Source organism: Hippopotamus amphibius, chromosome 7 (assembly GCF_030028045.1).
Source record: "Hippopotamus amphibius kiboko isolate mHipAmp2 chromosome 7, mHipAmp2.hap2, whole genome shotgun sequence".
Lineage (NCBI taxonomy): Eukaryota > Metazoa > Chordata > Mammalia > Artiodactyla > Hippopotamidae > Hippopotamus > Hippopotamus amphibius.
In genome coordinates, this window is record NC_080192.1 from 21,480,520 (window position 1) to 21,499,638 (window position 19,119).

At 33.4% G+C, this 19,119-nt stretch overlaps 1 protein-coding gene across 2 annotated transcripts in view; it reads left to right on the forward strand.

The window, feature by feature from the left end:
• BLTP3B (bridge-like lipid transfer protein family member 3B) overlaps nucleotides 1-19,119 on the forward strand; it is a 90,247-nt gene that overhangs the window by 52,197 nt on the left and 18,931 nt on the right. For both annotated transcript variants that reach the window (XM_057740866.1, XM_057740865.1), the window contains 9 exons: nucleotides 295-378; nucleotides 1,800-1,982; nucleotides 2,511-2,629; nucleotides 5,079-5,220; nucleotides 9,043-9,236; nucleotides 10,990-12,482; nucleotides 12,812-12,987; nucleotides 16,745-16,887; nucleotides 17,572-17,722. In XM_057740866.1, coding sequence (XP_057596849.1) covers nucleotides 295-378; nucleotides 1,800-1,982; nucleotides 2,511-2,629; nucleotides 5,079-5,220; nucleotides 9,043-9,236; nucleotides 10,990-12,482; nucleotides 12,812-12,987; nucleotides 16,745-16,887; nucleotides 17,572-17,722 — 2,685 coding nt within the window. The remainder of the gene's footprint in view (nucleotides 1-294; nucleotides 379-1,799; nucleotides 1,983-2,510; nucleotides 2,630-5,078; nucleotides 5,221-9,042; nucleotides 9,237-10,989; nucleotides 12,483-12,811; nucleotides 12,988-16,744; nucleotides 16,888-17,571; nucleotides 17,723-19,119) is intronic.

A 19,119-nucleotide genomic window follows, 5' to 3' on the forward strand; every position in this document is an offset into this window, starting at 1 on the left:
GTGTATTTAAAAAAATTTAAAACAATGCTTGGCATTGGTTGGGGCTATAAATATAAATATAAAAGTTCTGCTGTTCTTGTATCCTAACCTTTTAGCTTAGTACCTTGCATATGATAGGGGCTTAATAAATATACTAGATTGAATTGCATTTCTTAAAATCCTTAATTGTATTAACCTGGGTAACGGAGAGACATCACTGCTTGGACTGCAGGTATGGTAAATGAAATGTTTCTGATATTTGCTTAATACTTCTTTCTCTGTCTGTCTTTCAAGTTCATCTTTTTCTTTTCCCAGAGTCAAACAGACGTGTTACTGGAGGGGCTATGCAACTGTCTTTTACACAGCTAACTATAGACTATTATCCTTATCACAAAGCAGGTTTGTATAACAATGTCTTTAAAAGATGTAAATCTTGCTTTTAAATTATATAGCTGATTTATTTCATTTTGTTTTTATTTTATTATGTTGTTTTAATTTTTTAAGAGATCAAGACATTTATTATTCCCCTCCCCCTCTGTAGTATCTTACCAAGAAAATATAATCTCCATAGAAAATATTCATGTATCTTATATTGAGGTTTGTGTAGATTATTAGCAAGGATGATTATTAGAAATTGAAATTATTCTAAACTGATTTAAAACTTAAAAAAATTAGAATATAGAAGACATACATTTGTGCTGTTTTGTTAATTGTGACAAAAGCAAGTTATTTTGAATTTTTAAATTATATGTATTCAAAAATCAGAAAATAAAATAAATCAAAAGATTAACAGTGATTTTAGTTAAGTTGTAGGATTCCAGGAACCTTTTAAAAAAACTTTTCTGTATTTTCTAAACTTCATCAATAGATAAGACTTAATAGGTTCTTTAATAATCAAATATTGATAGGCATTTCCCCCCAAATAATAAAAACAAAAATATGTATATTTCTTGCCAAATTAAATAATTTGACCGCATACCTATGTCTGCATCTTGGTGATATATGGCTTTTTACTTTTTAAATCATACAAATAAAAAACATAACTATAATGAGTTTTCCTGAACTTTTAAAATATGATAAAATTTTTCTCTTCACAAATTTCAATTTCCCAATGTTTGTCATTTCTGTTTCAGTACCTGATAGAATTTAAAGGTTATACTATTTGTTTAGAGTTTTGTTTGAAGGGCTTTGTCTTACAGTCTGTCCTCCTGATTCAGAAGTTACTTATATATACTGAAAATCATTTTTACCATAGAAATCATTCCTATTTGGGAGGTAAAACTTTTAGTCATAAAGTAGATTTTATTTTCTTAACCCTTTATATAGATATTACTTTTCTTAATTGCTACAGATAAACCTAATAATCCTGATTTAAAATTTTTCCTCCAAAAATATATATGATATTATATATATAGCTGCAGTTATTCAGTTTACAACAAATCTTTGATGAAGAGGCTTTTTCCTGTATAGTATTTTCTAGGATTCTGTCCAGTGGAGGTATGCCAAATAGTTGAGCATTCAGGGAAGGTTGACCAGCAGTGCTGCTTCTTATTTAAACTTTGAGGGATGTTCTACCAAGGGTGGGTTCTAGATAGAAACCCTTGCGGATTATTTGCTTTTGACACTCTTTTGCTCTGTTCTAAATGTTTTACTCATATTTTCTAGGAAGATTAATGTCTGAAGTAGGTGAAAGCTGCAAATTTATTGGAAGATTAAAGAATCCCTTGAGAAAATGAATATATATCATTAGAAGCTTTGCTATAATGGAATAAATGAAAAGTGTGCATTTTTCAGTGAAATACTTGTTATTCATTTTATAGGAGATAGTTGTAATCATTGGATGTATTTTAGTGATGCAACCAAAACAAAAAATGGATGGGCCAACGAGTTGTTACATGAATTTGAGTGCAACGTTGAAATGCTTAAACAGGCTGTAAAGGATCATAATGTAGGTTCACCTCCTAAATCCCCAACACATGGCTCTCCCCAGCACACACAAACAGGTATTTTACCCATAACAATATTATGTCATTCCGCTAATATTAATTGCGTGTGTGTATGTGTGTGAATGTGTGTGTATGTTCACTGTATATTTTCTGTAAATAAGTATTGTGTTTAATTAATGTCTAAAAAGCCTGTGCCTCATTCAGTTCATAGGCTTATAGACCAAAGCACTTTTTAAATTAATATGGCTAATGAAAGTAACACCTACATAGAATATTTCAGACTCTTAAATGACAGGTAGATTTCTCTTTTTAACAAGAATTCCACCCCAAAGTTATTATATGAGAGTTTCTTAAATGTGATTTAAGTATGATTCCCATTTAAAGAGTAATCATCACAAAATAAAAGAGTAATCATCATAATAACTTACATTCTTGTATCAGTTTATATGTAAAGTATTTCCACATACATTATCTTGTTTGAGAAATTAGTATTTGTCTATATTTCTAGTAGCTGTCTTAGTGATAAAAGAGTGACTGTTAAAAATAATTTTACTATAAATTGAAAGGAATTTTTGTTTCCCACAGAGAAAGACTCAACTCTGAAAGGGACTTCCAAAACGCCTTCAGTGTTATCTCAACAATCCAAAGTTAAGTTAATGTCTAGTTCTGTTGTGGTTAGACTTGCAGATTTCAATATATACCAGGTATGTTTTATTTTTTTAGAAAATACATCTTCAGATAACACCTTTAGTATCTCCTGAAAGCAAGTCTTTTAAACCATTGCCACCATTTTATTTAAAAATATCTTGACCAGTTTTGTGAAATGGCTAAATTAGACAGAATAGGAAATACCAGTTCATTAATTTTTGTTTATATGGTAACCCAGAATTGGGCAAACTATGAAGTTAAGGGCACAGTTTGCCAGACTGCCAAGTCTGCACAAGACTTCTGACACCAACTGTAGGTTACAGGGTTTCTTTAAACTACCCACAGATTAGAGAATTCACTAGAAAAACTCACAGAACTCGCTGAAATCAGTTATACTCAGTCACATTTATTACAAGGAAGGAATACGAACTAGAACCAGTCACAGGAAGAGAGCATAGAGTAGAGTTTGGGAGGTCTCCAAATTCGGAACTTCCGTGTCCCCAGGACACATTAGCCTCCCAGGATGAACATGTAACAACATGCATGAAATATTGCCCATGTAGTTGAACTCAGTCTTTATAGGTGGACTTAAACACTGCTAAGACTATCAAGTGTGGTCAGTACCATCCTGAGTCATTTCATGAGCATAAACTATCAGTTGTGGTCTCAGGCATCTACCATGAGTAGGAAATTCCAAGAGTTTAGAATTACCTCCCAGAAGCAGGGACAAAGGCCAGACGTCTCTTTGGAGGCCAGATTCCTTGTTACACAATCTGCCCCATTTATACTAACAGTCTTATTCAGGCTATAATCGTACAACATGGTCTAACATCACAATCCTTGAGACCAACACAATAGAAATATGACCCCCCCCTTTTTTCTAAATAAAGGATTTCAAGTATGTATTATCATTTATGAATTGTTCTAATATATTTTGATAAGTCTATGTCTTTCAGACTTAGTTTTATCTAAAAAGTTTTCATTTTATTCAGTAGTTTTCAACTGGGGCAAATTTTGCCCTCCAGGGGACATTTGGCAATGTCTGAGGACAGTTCTGGTTGTTACAGCTGAAGGGGGTTGCTGCTGACATCTAGTGGGTAGAGATCAGCGATGCTGCTGAACATTCTACAATGCACTGGATAGCCCCCACAACAAAGAATTATCTAGCCCCAAATATCAGTAGTGTCAATTTTGAGATACCCTGATTTAAGAGTTATTTTCTTATTGTGCAGTTGTTTCTTTCTTTATATTATTTATATAATACCTTATATTTGCATAAATTCATATGGAAATGAGAAGGGGAATTACCCATAATCCCATGTGATTGAGGATGAAATACAGTAAAGAAATCCCATAAACACAAACACACCAAAACAAAACAAACAAAAGTGACTGGAAGAAAATTAGTATGTTCATCCAAATTTGAATAACTTTCTAACTATTAAAAGAAAAAGGAAAAAAGCTATTGTCTACTAAAATAACTTGACACTCTGGAGTTGAAAAGAATTTGTTTCCATGTGTGCAGAGAAAAGCTTATTAGATAATGTAAAGAATTGACTTTAATTTATGAAGACTGTACAGATAATCAAAATGTTTGATTAGCAATTTATACGAGAGGAAACAAACCCGTTGATGAGTCTTTCCACTTCATATGAGAAATACACATGCTTGTCGAATGAATGAAAAAAAATAACCTGAGATACATACCTGGGTCTGCTAAACAAGCATAAGTAAGTGAAATTGATAAAATGCTATTGGTTGAACTTTGGAGAAATTAATATACACACTTTTGATGTAGTTATAAATAAGCTGTTTTGGGGAGAGAGTGAAAAATGTATAACATGAATCTTAAAACCAATAGTTTTTTTGGAAAAATACTTAAGAGCTCAAACTGTTTAACAGGAGCACTTATAGTTGTACTGTTATTTTTAAATTAATGTATTGTGGTAAACTATACTTGACATAACATTTATCATTGTAACCATTTTTAAGTGTACAGTTTATTGTCATTAAGTATATTCACATTATTGTGCAACCATCACCGCTGTCCATCTCCGTAATTTTATTATTCTAAACTAAAGCTCTGTATATAGTTATATTATTTTTCAATAATAATGAATTATGGTAGAGAATTATTATAAAGTTGGGAAGCAGTCTAGTCTTAAGGACTTGGACCTGTGTCCTGACTCTGCCATTTACTTATTTGTATTGTCTCATAGAAATATTTTATCTGTTATTGTAAGGCTCAAAGTAGTAAGTTTGCAAAGAAAGTTGTACAGGGTTGACTTTGTAATAGATAAGCATCCAAATAGTTTATAGTTTTATGAATACATTGGTTGGTATTATTTTAAAATAACTTAATGGAAATTAAATATATAATAAAGATTACATTGGCAATTAATTATTGGAAATGTTTTAAGAGTTTGAAGTGATGTCCATGTCATATAAATTCTTTGCAGAGGGTTTTGTTTAGTGTTACTTCAGTAAACTTAATTATTTTTTCAGGTCTCTACAGCAGAACAATGTCGTTCTTCCCCAAAAAGTATGATTTCTTGCAATAAAAAATCCCTGTATCTTCCACAAGAAATGTCAGCTGTCTATATAGAATTCACAGAATATTACTATCCAGATGGAAAGGATTTTCCAAGTAAGAAAGTTTCCTATTTTGTTATTGTTTGTCCATTACTTGTTTTTTTCTTACTAAGTTTTCGAGTTTTATAAATGAGAAAAAAGAAAAACAAAAATCCATTGTTCTTGACCCTTATAATCATTGTGTTTAGTATATAACTCTAGTATAGCATTTTTACGTACTTATTTATTCGTATGTTCTTTTCCCCACTAGCTTATAGCATCCTTGATATCAGGAACCATGTAGTATTCATGCTTCATTTTATCCCCGAGTTTTGACTCACTTCTGTTCTTAGCAGCTGTTGTTAAATGAAAGAATGAATTAAAGTTAGGTTATTTGTAGAATAAGGTTATTTTTTTTTAAATTTTATTTATTTATTATTTTTTGGGGGGTACATCAAGTTCAATCATCTGTTTTTATACACATATCCCCGTATTCCCTCCCTCCCTTGACTCCCCCCCCACCCTCCCTTGAGTCCCCCCCACCCTCCCCGTCCCAGTCCTCTAAGGCATCTTCCATCCTCAAGTTGAACTCCCTTTGTTATACAACAACTTCCCACTGGCTATCTGTTTTACAGTTGGTAGTATATATATGTCTGTGCTACTCTCTCGCTTTTTTTTTTTCTTTAGTAAAACTTCATTTATATTTCAGCTATATAAAACTCTATGTTTCATTGAAAAATGAATAATGAAGTTATCCTTTTAGCTATAGAGAATTTGGGAGGCTGGGTTTTGATACCTAAATGTATACTTTGGACAACTTTTGGCATTTGTCTTTAGTTAGAAACATTGAATTACGTGAATTTTTGTCTGTAAGCTACTTTATGATTATACATTTGTCTTCTTTGCTATTGTCTCAGTTCATCTAGTTCTTCAAACTAAAATTTGTCTTTATGTGGTACCAATTAATTTGGTTGAACATCATAGTTAAGAAAAAGTCTTTAAATGAAATAGGTTATGTTATTTGAGGAAAAAAATTTTTTTAAAGTGGAACTCCAAAGTCTTTGACCTACTTAGCCCATTTGTTTCATATTCACTTAATATAGGTTTTTAGTTTTAAAGGGAATTTCTGATGCTCTTGACTTTGTTGTTAAATAAAAAAGAAAGTATCTTGGAAATTACTTTGGAGAAAGAGACGTCAAACCATTTTACCATTTTAACCCTCATTTGTACCAATCTTTTAGGATCTAATCCTCACCATCTTCATGCTTTTCAGTAGTCTTTTGTGTATTTCAGATTTCTACCTTTCTACCTTCTACCTTCTTGACTAAAACAATGAGAAAATTAAGATAGGTTAAGGCATTTGCTCAGCACCTTATAAGGAATAAAATGGCACAGCTGAAACTCAAGTATAGGTCTTATAAATAGAAATTCTTCCCAGCCCCCTCCCCCAACTGTATTATACTGCATCCCATTGTTTCTGACATGCCCCCTGCCCCGTTGTTTTCCTTAAATAATGTCTCATTCATTGAACTAGTCATTTTTCTTCAGAGTAAAGCCTATAGTTTCCAGGATTTCTGACTTCTAATCTAAGTTTATTTCTATCAGTTTTGCTAATGTGCCCCAAGGGAATTATAATCCCATTCTATAATCTATACATTTTTTCTGATAAAAACATTAAATTCCTTCCCAGCAGTTTGAATCTTAGCTCCCTGGATAACTAAGAGTAAAATTAGTTATGTTTACCTGTTTTTAACTTTTTATTATGGAGATTTTCAAACATATACGAAAGTAAAGTACATAGTGTTGATATTATCGAATCCCCACATACAGGGATCAGTTTTCATTCCTCACATTTCATCTTTCTGTTAAGTGATCCAACTTTAAAGATTATAACCTTTATTTTATAATTGTATATGTAACATACATTCATTATATTTTTTAAAAAAAAGAAAATTCCAAAAATAAAAAAATTGCCCATGAGCCTACAATTTAGAGAAAACTTCTACTAACATAAGTGTATCAGTTTGCTAAGGCTACCATAATAAGATACCACAGACTGGGTGGTTTAAACAACAGAAATTTGTTTCCTCACAGTTTTGGAGGCTAGAAGTTCTAGGTCAAAGTGTTGGCAGAGTTGTCTCTCAGACCTCTCTCCTTGGCTTGTAGATGGCTGTCTTCTCACATGGTCTTTCCTCTGTGTGTGTCCTGTCATTTTGGACTAGGGCCCACGAATTTGAACTAATTTTTACCATAATTGCCTCCCTAAAATCCCTATCTCCAAATACAGTTAATTCTGAGGTATTGGGTGTTAGAACTTTAGCATATCAATTTTGAGGGGATGTATTTCAGACCATAAGTATAGTGTTGTTAGTCCTGTGTTTAATGTATGTGTTTCTTTAACATATTTGATTTACAGCCTGTCCTTTTCCCTTAATGATCCTAGTTTTCTACAAGTTCATTTTAAATATCTTTTCTTTTTTTCTTTCTCTTTCTTTCTTTCTTTCTTTCTTTCTTTCTTTCTTTCTTTCTTTCTTTCTTTCTTTTTATCTGCATTGGGTCTTCATTGCTGCATGCAGGCTTTCTCTAGTTGTGGTGAGTGGGGGCTACTCTTTGTTTTGGTGTGCAGGCTTCTCATTGTGGTGGCTTCTCTTGTTGCGGAGCACGGTCTCTAGGCATGTGGGCTTCAGTAGTAGTAGCACATGGGCTCAGTAGTTGTGGCTCCCAGGTTCTAGAATGTAGGCTCAGTAGTTGTGGCACATGGGCTTAGTTGCTCAGTGGCATATGGGATCTTCCTGGACCAGGGACCAAACCTGTGTCCCCTGCTTTGGCCGGCAGATTCTTAACTACAGCTCCACCAGGGAAGTCCCTAAATATCTTTAATAGCTACATAATAATCTATTTCATGAGTAGACCCCTGTTAGAAACTGCATATAGATCTTTCTGTTGCTTAGTGTAACAGGTTTCTTCCTCTATCCCAGATCTGCAGTCAGAGTTCTTCAGTCCTTCTAGACTACATTTGCTCTTTGCTTCTCTCTGTGGCTGCCATGATCACTCAATCTATATCTGAGATCCCCTCTCCCTTATTCCCTTGACGTGATCTCCTCAACATCCCACTTCCTTACTGTCCTCAAAGATAAGCACCTCCACAACCCAATAAGATGTCTCTGTTGGACTTTAGTTAGAATTTTTCTACTTACATATATGTCTTGTGTAATAATCTGTGAACTTTTAAAGGAAAGTTCTGTGACCTTTTTTGTATTCTTTGTGCTTAATACAATGCACAAAATGTAGTTGGCTTCACTGAGTCTTTGCTGAAAGAAAGTGAATGAGTAAATGAAGGAATGAAAGAAAACAAAACAAAACAAATCCTCTTCAGGACATATTCAGGCTTAGGATTAAGTGGAGAGTAAAACTGTGAATGGTCCTTCCTCGCAAGGAGAACTGCCTAGCTTACCACTTTCGTAAGACATTGATCATTAGACTTAGTTCCCTCTTTTTAGAGAATCAGATTGAGATTCAGGTTGTAAGTCCTTATAGAAATATGTGCCTAAGGATTATGACTTTGATGGAATACTTTATGAAAAAGGTAAAGTTTTTGAAGTTTGCTTCTTGGTGACTGTAACATTAGGGAAAGAAATCAAAGCAGTACCTCTTATTTATACAATTAGTTTTAAACTGTATATTTTTCAGTTAGCCAAGCATTGAAAGATGTTTTCTGCCTAAATGTGTTTGCTGTCATCCATGCGTAGTATCACTTTAATTTTGTAAATAGCATTGCAAAACCTTTTAATCTTAATTTAAAAAGAAATAAAACGTTAAAAATGTGTTTTCTGTTCTCAGGGAAGATTTAGAACTATTGGTTTATTAAAAATCTTTTTAAATTTTTTTTTCTCCACAGTTCCATCTCCCAACCTTTATAGCCAGCTGAATGCACTACAGTTTACTGTGGACGAAAGAAGTATTCTATGGTTAAATCAGTTTCTGTTGGATTTAAAACAGAGTCTTAATCAATTTATGGCTGTGTACAAGTTGAATGACAATTCAAAATCTGATGAGCATGTTGATATTCGGGTTGATGGCTTAATGCTAAAGGTACCATATAAGCAAGTGGCTGTGAGAACAAAACCATTTTTACAAAAGAAAAGTTAACAGCATTATAATTTCCAGGATGTAAGATAGGTGCTCAAATATAAGTCAACTTCATAGCAATCTTCATTTTGAATTTGAAATTTCCGTTTTCAATTATAGAGGCTTTGAGACTGCTTCCCCTCCCTTCCCCACCCCTTCTTTCTTTTCTTTTTTTTTTCTTTCTAATGCTCATCCATTTGGAGGTAAGCAGTAGACTTAAATTTAAATGTCAGTTTTTTCCTACTTCTTACCAGAGATGATAAAATCTTTTTTTAAGAAGTGTAAATAACACAGTGAAGCTTTTAAGTTTTATCTGGGTTTTATTTGTTACATTTATTCTGTTATTAATATCCAAAGATAATAGAAAATTGCTTTTTGTTACAGCCAAGTAGTTAATAATCAGAATTCCATGGATATTTAAACTTTGAAGGAAGGAAGCTTAAAAAAAAAACCTCACAAAACAGTATAGTGTAGTAAATAGAATAAGATTTGGGCATGGGAGAATATTTCAGTTTCTAGATCTGTTGCTGGTAGACTAAATTTACATACCCTTAATTTCTTCTCTATAAAATGAGATTAATAATACTCAACAATTCCTTTGCAGAAATGTTTTAAAGGTCGTTTCAAAGATCTTAAATTATTCAATATAAAGAAACTTTATAACATTTATAATTATAATTTAAAACACAGTTATATAATGATCTTTACATTTTCTGAATATGGGCAATTTGAGTTTTAAAACCAGTCACTTTGAACTCTTTGTTATGAATATTTTGAGGACTGGGCTTAATTACTTATAGAAAATAATTTTAGTGAATAGCTTGAACTATACTCCTAGTTTATTTTCTTCATAGTTTTCTCCCAGAAAAGTGACTCTACTGAAAATTATCCAGTCATTCCATTTACTTATCTAGTCATTCTCCACGTAGCTTGGATTTAAAATATCATAACAAAAAATTCTCAAACTTGGCACTTTCTTATATATTCAGGGCATTTATATATACTCAGGGCATAGTAAGCATTTAACAATGGATTAATTGATTTGATTCAGTTTTGTTCCTTTTATTTTGTGATATATTGTCTACAAATATGTATATGTATGTTATATACATTGTTCATTATTTGTGGGGTTTTTTCCTTTGGTTCTTAGTTGTTACTCATTTACGCCTTTTTCATTTGGTTTAATAAGATTTGGAGGGAGATGGTGTCTTATATCAGGATAGAAAAGTAATGTTTTGGGGAGAAATGTTGAAAAGAATTACTGAACCAAGTCATATTCTTGATTTTTTAAAAACAAATATATATATTTATTCATGTATTGGCTGTGTTGGGTGTTGTTGCTGCATGCAGGCTTTCTCTAGTTACAGAGAGTGGGGGCTACTCTTCATTGTGGTGCGCAGGCTTCTCATTGTGGTGGCTTCTCTTGTTGTGGAACACAGGCTCTAGGCCCGCGGGCTTCAGTAGTTGTGGCACAAGGGCTCAGTAGTTGTGGCTCACAGGCTCTAGAGTGCAGGCTCAGTAGTTGTGGCACACGGGCTTAGTTGCTCCACAGCATGTGGGATCTTCCCTGGACCAGGGTTCGAACCTGTGTCCCCTGCATTGGCAGGCGGATTCTTAACCAGTAGCGCCACCAGGGAAATCCCGTGTTCTTGATTATTTTATCTGCAACATATATGGATTTGTAAGTCAGACTAGATTAATGTTTTTTCTCTTTTAGTTTGTCATTCCTTCTGAAATGAAATCGGAATGTCATCAAGATCAACCATGTGCAATTTCTATTCAGAGTTCTGAAATGATTGCTACAAATACAAGACACTGTCCAAACTGTCGACATTCTGATTTAGAAGCTTTGTTTCAAGACTTCAAAGATTGTGATTTTTTCAGTAAAACATATACTGGTTTCCCCAAATCTGGTGACAATTTTAATCTTCTGCATCCAATCTTCCAGAGGCATGCTCATGAACAAGATACCAAACTGCATGAAGTTTATAAAGGAAACGTTACTCCCAAGTTGAATAAACACACTCTTAAGACTTCTGCTGCCACGGATGTTTGGGCTGTGTACTTTTCTCAATTTTGGATAGATTATGAAGGGATGAAAAGTGGAAAAGGACGACCAATAAATTTTGTAGATTCTTTCCCTCTTTCCATCTGGATTTGTCAACCAAAAAGGTATTCAGTATCACAAAAATTGCTGCAGACTTGTAATCAAGTATCTCTGAGTACATCACAAAGTGAATCTAGTGATCTGACTGGCCGATGGAAGCGGAAAAAGCTCTTGAAGGAGTATTATAGTACAGAGTCTGACCCCTTGACACATGGTAGTCAGAAACCTTCAGATACATTTTTAAGATTTTCCTCTTCATCATCAGATGCAGATATTCATGTCCTGGTTCACGTTCGTAAACATGTCAGTATGCAGATCAATCACTACCAGTATCTGCTCCTGCTTTTCCTCCACGAGTCACTTATTTTGCTTTCCGAGAATTTAAGGAAAGATGTAGAAGCTGTGACTGGCAATCCAGCCAGTCAGACATCCGTTTGCATTGGAATTTTACTTAAAAGTGCTGAAGTGGCTCTTTTGCTACATCCAGTGGATCAGGCAAATAGTCTTAAGTCTCCTGTTTTTGAAAGTGTTAGCCCAATGGTTCCTGATTATTTGCCTACAGAAAATGGAGAATTTTTATCTTCAAAAAGAAAACAAGGTGGTAGTGGTATAAATCAAATTAGAAGTGTAACTGTTAATCACATGTCAGACAACAGATCTATGAGTGTTGACCTTAGCCATGTCCCTTTGAAGGATTCTTTGCTTTTTAAATCAGCTAGTGATACAAATCTGCAAAAAGGTATTTCTTTTCTGGATTATTTATCAGATAAAAATTTAGGGAAAATAAGCGAAGATGAAAGTGGAATTGTTTGCAAAAGTGGCTCAGGAGAAATTGGATCAGAAACAAGTGGCAAAAAGGATTCATCTTATACAGATTCAAATAGTGTCTTAAACTACAGAGAAGATGCAAGTATGCTGTCATTTGATAATGGTAATCAGAACATATTTTCAAATAGTTTAACTGGTAAAGGAAGTGAAACCATAGAGTCAATCTTTAAAGCTGAAGATTTGCTTCCAGAAACAGCTTCACTCTCTGAGAACGTGGAAATCAGTAGAGAAGAAGCACCCACCGTTAGAACACTTAAATCACAGTCATCTTTAAGGTAACAAAACTGACCGTTGGAATTTGGGGTGGGGGATTTGTTTTGTGTGTGTGTGTGTGTGTGTGTGTGTGTGTGTGTATACATGCATGTGCATGTGCTTATGAGTGTATTTTGGCTTTGGACAGCAAACCATGATAAACGTGGCATTGTTAGAGTTAACACATCGCAGAGTAGATTTTTCAAAATATGAAAATACTTTGAGCTTATACTTATATAATTTTAAAACTTCTGTATACTATTTATACATATTTATTTTGTTTGACGTATTCTTTAGAAATAATTCTTTTCCTTTTATGTGATGATTATCTGATAATTTTGTTTGTTAACAGTGGAAAGCCTAAGGAACGTTGTCCACCGAACCTGGCTCCACTCTCTGTTTCTTATAAGAACATGAGAAGAAGCCCCTCACAAACCTCACTGGATACCATTTCACTTGACAGCATGATACTGGAAGAACAGTTGTTAGAAAGTGATGGAAGTGATAGTCATATATTTTTGGAAAAAGGTAAACCAATACAGTTTTAGAAGTGGTGTTTAAGTTTTTAAATTTATATTCAGTAATCAATCACAGCCCAAAAAAGACTTATTTTATTTATACACACATACATGGACAATACAAAGAGCATTGTACCTGACTTTCTAATGGTTGTTGCATTGCTTTTTTTAACCAGATGCTCCTTTCTTTTTATGGACCACACCCAGCAATTATTAATATATAGTCATTTAGATCATAAAGCAGATAACATTAATGCTACTAGCTTCTATCACAGGGACTCCTCTGTATCTGGAATTTTGATTAGGTAGGCTTAATTTGCATGATGAATTCTCAGCAGTGGTCCTATGACTGGAATTTTTCCAGACTGAATCTGTTGATTCCCATAACCAGAGTTCTCTTTCATACATGATAGTGTATGATGGAACTACATGATTCCCCTATTTTATTCAGAAGCAACTAATGCCCTAGTACAGACCACTAGGAATGACTTAGTATTAGATGCGTCCCCATCACTATAAGGCACTGGGGACTTTATGAACAGGAATAAAACATGGACCATAGCCAGAGAATAGTTGCCACAGACCCTAAAGCATAAGAGACCAGAGGCAAATATGAATTACTTTGTGTATGAAGGTTTATAAACCTATTGATGTAGTTGAAAACAGCTTGGGTAAGGAAAGCCTCATAGCTTTAGAAACTGTGAAATGAATATATAGTCTGGAAGTAATAGAGGCAGATTTGGAACTCAGCTAGTCTGACTCAGGAACCTAAGCTTTTAACCAGCCAGTATGCTATGCTAGCACCCCAGACTTGGGAAATGAGTACTGTATGTAAACAAAAAGCCCTAATCCAGCCCTTTTATAGGCAATTCATAGCAATCTCCTTTTCAGCATACTTCACCAGTTAAATGTAGACAAGGTACTGATATGGGTCATAAAAATCTATTCTAGATTCAAAGATAGCTCTATTGCCTAGTTCCCCTGCCCCCTTTATGGCTTAAAATTCTACTTTAATGGAGGATTTCTATTTTGTGATCCAATGATGCTTCAAAAACAGTGTTCCTGTAGAAGATATCTCTACTTATTCTCAAAAAGCATCAGTGATTTTCTTATTTCTGAAATTAAATAATTAATAAAACTGACTACCACTCAATGTGGAAAACTTGTAAAGTATAAACAACTACAATTTGGAAAATATAATAACCCCAAGTTCCTACAGTCTAGACATATCAATTGTAATTTATCTTATAAATGTATATATATTCACATACATGTGTATTTGGTATCACATCACATATATGGTTTTTCAGCCTGCTTTTTATCACTTGTCTATATTAAATTGTCATAAGAATGTATCCTGACCTTGTAATCATTTCCCTGATACTGGATGTTTAAATTGTTTATAGTTTTTTCACAGCTATAAAAAGCTATAATTAATATCACTGTTCATTTTTGTCTTCATTTCTAATAACTTAGAGTAGATTCCAGCAGTAGACTGTTTTTAGGATCTTGAAAAATACAAGGGCATTGATTTTATGTGTAACACTTAAATGATATGTGACTGTATATTTGTAGTTCTGAACTATAATAGTTGACTTTCTATCAGAGGAATTGATTTTCATTAGGAAAAGACTTGTTTTCTTCTGAGTTTTGTTTTGTTTTAATTTTGCAAGAAATATATGTGTACTTTCCCATTAAAAAAAAATTAGATGTCATGGAAATATCTAGAGTAAAAATTTAAGATATCACTTTAATACCACCTTTACTCTGCCCTAATACCATTCCTCATTCTGGAAATAACTGCCATTGACTTTAGGTATATATTGATATAATTTCAGACTTTTTTCTATACAGGTATGTGTTTTTATATACAGGTATGTGTGTTTATACATATGCACACTAACACATACATAAATTCACATATACATATACATACATATGTATATTGCAAATACATATTTTTGAATATATATACATATTTATAAATGAACAAACACATAGCTGGACTACCACCTCACTACAGGCTTCTAACTAGTCCCCCCAGTTCTATTCTTGTCAATTTCCTGTTCATTCTTCATTCCATAGGCAGAATATTCTTTTAAAAATGTATATACTGTCAATTTCCATTTTAGTCCTAATAACTTCTAACTACTATAAGGCTGTTAAAAAACTTAACGTTACTTACAGTGCTCTGTGTGATATGGCCCCAGCTTACCTTTTCTGTCTTCTCATGTGCTTACTACACTTCAGCTGTACTATAGTATATTTCAGTCTTTCTGTCAGTCTCTTCACTATGACAGACTTTCCTCAGTCTTTGTACCTGTGCTTAGAATGCTCTTTTTTTCTTTCTGTTTACTTTAGCTTAAATATTATTTTGTTAGTGAAATCTTAACCTCTCGCAGTGTTAGGAACTCCCTGTGAAATGGGAGTTTGTTATCTCCTCATACCACAATTGTATTCATATGCATTTTTCCTGGCCCTAAAAATCATTTTATTCATCCATCAATAGGTAATTTATTTAGCACCTACTGTTTTGTCAGGCAGTGAGGTAGAACCTGATTATCTAGTAGTAAATATAATAATAAAAAATAATTACAAAGAAAGACAAATACTATGACTTAAAACCCAAATGAAAACAAAACAAAAACAAGCTTATAGACACAGAAAACAGATTGATGGTTACCAGAGGGTAAGGGGGGAGGTGAATGGTCAAAAGGGATGAAGGGGATCAATTTTATGGTTATGGATGGTAAACTAGACATTTGGTGGTGATCACTTTGTAGTGTATACAGATACCGAATTATAATATATATCTGAAAAAAATAATTTTTAAGAAGCTACTTGCAAGCTGCATTCAGCAGTGTTCTTTCAGTGAATGGAAGTGATACTCATTCTGTAACGCATGTAGTGAAGTGTTATGAAGACATAATAATAAAGATGTTTCTAACAACAACAAAGTAAAGCTTTGTAAAATACTGTCACTTAAGCAAAAGGATTTAGTGAAAGAGTAACTTGATTGCTTGTATCATTCAGTGAATTAATCCTTGAAATCGTTTTCAGAATTATTAGCTTTTTTTTTTTAATATGAAGTCAGACTCCATGCAAGAATGAAGTAAAAAAAAAATTGAGGCTTTGTTTTGTGTCTTTTTGGCTCTTCTAATTTTTTTAGATTCATTTTCACTTCAATAATTATTTTTATGGTATTTTTTAAAAGTATTGATCTGTTATAGACACAAAATTTTTTTAAATTGTCTTTTACCACAGAGAGTTTGAGAAATATTGAAATATAGCACATTGAGAAATTAAGGCAGGTTGATAAAAGATAGAGAACAATCACATTGACAATAGTAGCATTAACTTCATGTAGAAGAACTGTAGGTTACTGAAAAGGGAAATGAAGTGGTCAGACTGGGACCACTGAGTGTTGGATAGAATAGAGGAGGCAAAGCTGACTGACCAGGAACCTGCTAGTAAGCCAGTACCACACCTGCAATGGGAAGAACACAGACTGCAGTCAGCTGTGGTAGATTTCTTTTCCTACTGTCTAAGTTTAGGGTCTAGTATCTCTAACATTTTATTGTGGAAAGTTATTTCTTATTATTTGCCAACTAACCACAGCTTAATTTTTCTTTGCTTGTTGTCTTTGAAACATGGTTATGCTTGAGAAAGGATTGAAGAAATAGTCTGTTTTGGTTAGATAAATGTAACATTGTTGGACCATGTATAAACTGATTTTAATTTAGTAGTTTATTTCTGTACTATTTCAGGTATTAGAAAGAACTCAACTGCCAATTACCAGAGCCTAGCAGATCAGGCCAATGCCAGTGCAAACCTGCAGAATTATGGTGAAACCTCTCCAGATGCCATTAGTACAAATTCAGAGGGTGCTCAAGAAAATCATGACGACCTGGTAATCTTTACAGAGACATTCTATGAAGAGAAATGCCACCAACTTTATCTCATGTTCAATATGTACACATTTAAAGACATTAATATGTAAAATGAATTGACTTAGATTGTGGGTAATTTACTTTGCTCTTTCTATTCTTGAAATTTTTCCTTCACTCTTACTGAATTGTTTTTCTCTGAATTGCACTTTTCTAATTTTTTTAAAATTGTATTGAGGAGGGAAGGTTCTGTCTTCCTTTTTTCCATTCTTTGTATTTTGACCTTTATTTTAGTTCAATTTAAATACACTTCAAAAAAGTTTGATAGTAAGGATGGTAGTTAGTCCTTATGAGGGGCTGTCTCTAAAAGAAATGTTACTGGTTTATTTTAAGCCCTTTTCACCCAGTGAAATACTCTTATGGATGACTTAGAAAATAAGTTCAGCTTTTAGTGAAAATAATTTCACACAGAAATGTCATATAATTAATCTTTACGACCCAAGAAAATTCTTTTGACTGAGTAGGAGGAAAGGAAGTAAAAGTTTATCACTGTGGTATAATAACTGCTTTCTGTTGATCACAAATATATTTTTGGTTTATTAAGTTACAATTGTATTTCTAGAGGTTGTAGTAGTTTCCTGTATTATTTCCTAAATTTTGTTTTGAATTATTTGGTATACTAATATTATTTATGCAATCCTTATTAGATGTCAGTTGTGGTGTTTAAAATTATTGGTGTTAATGGAGAAATTGACATCCGAGGGGAAGATACGGAAATCTGTCTTCAAGTGGACCAAGTGACACCAGAGCAGTTAGGCAATATCAGTCTACGGCATTACTTTTGTAATCGTCCAGTAGGTAAGACTTTAATGTGATTTAAACTTGTTTTGTTTTTCTTATACATATGACTCATCAGCAGTTCTATCTTTGATGTAAATGAATTCAAGGAAAATGGCATTTATTTATAATAATGCAAGAGATTTGTTCTTTTAAATTACTGTATTTCTACAGCAAAAACTGGCACAACAGTGTAAAGCAACTATATTCCAAAAAAGAGCTTTAAAAAATTACCATATTTCCATAAAGTACTGTAGGTTATTAGAAACATAACCTGTTGAAGAGGTACTCTCTCATTTCTTTTTATTTCTGCTGTTAAGTTCCATCTTTTACTTTTTCAGTCTTCTCATTCTTTGAGATGATAGGTCTGAGGAAACTAAGGTCTTTTCTATATGAGAAGAGTGATAAAGTAATCACTCTAAAAGGTCAAAGTTAGTTCCACACTGGAATAAGTGTCAATTTTTGTATTCCATTATCTTGCTTATAAGCAGACATTTCCTGAGTCTGGTGTGGTACTTGATATTTGGTAAAATCATGTGTCCTATTCTTGCGGTTTTTCATTCTAAGATCAATACATTCACTTCAACATAGAGGGATATAAGTAACAGAATACACAGTGTATGATGAGGAATACCACATTAAACCATCCTTTTCTCAAACTTTATGTGGAATTATTACTCATGGTTTTCAGTCATTTAAAGAAATGAATTTATTAAAATGGTTATACTAAGAAATTTAAATGACAGTGTTCAGTTTTCTAAGTCTTTTGAAAAGTCACTGAGCTGTAATATTTTTCTTTGCTATGTACACAGAATGCTATATCTGATACATAACATTTTGAAATACATACAGTCCTACATGATATCAAATAAGTATATGGTCACCTCACATCCTGGGTATTGCAGGTAAATGTGCCATTTGTCTATAAACCAGCATCATAGGAAAAAATTGGCTCCTGGCTTTTTTCTCTGTGTAGGCCTTGCAGTTTACCATGTATCTCCTAGAAAAAAAAGTTCAAGAATTTCATATTAACAAGTGTAAATCCAAATAGCCTACAAAGTAGAGGAAGCTAAGTATATATGTGGAAAGGTTTTGTAATTGATGAAAAAACAACAAAAAAAGATTGAATATAAAATTTCAAAAGCTAGACCTTGTTCTATACCCAACCCAAATACCTTTTTTTTAACATCCTTTATTTATTTTAATTTTTTTTGGCTGCATTGGGTCTTCGTTGCTGTGTGCAGCTCTCTCTAGTTGTGGCGAGCGAGGGCTACTCTTCGTTGCAGTACACTGGCTTCTCAGTGTGGTGGCTTCTGTTGTGGAGCTCGGACTCTAGGCACATGGGCTTCAGGATTTGCGGGGTATGGGTTCAGTAGTTGTGGCTCGAGGGCTCTAGAGCTCAGGCTCAGTAGTTGTGG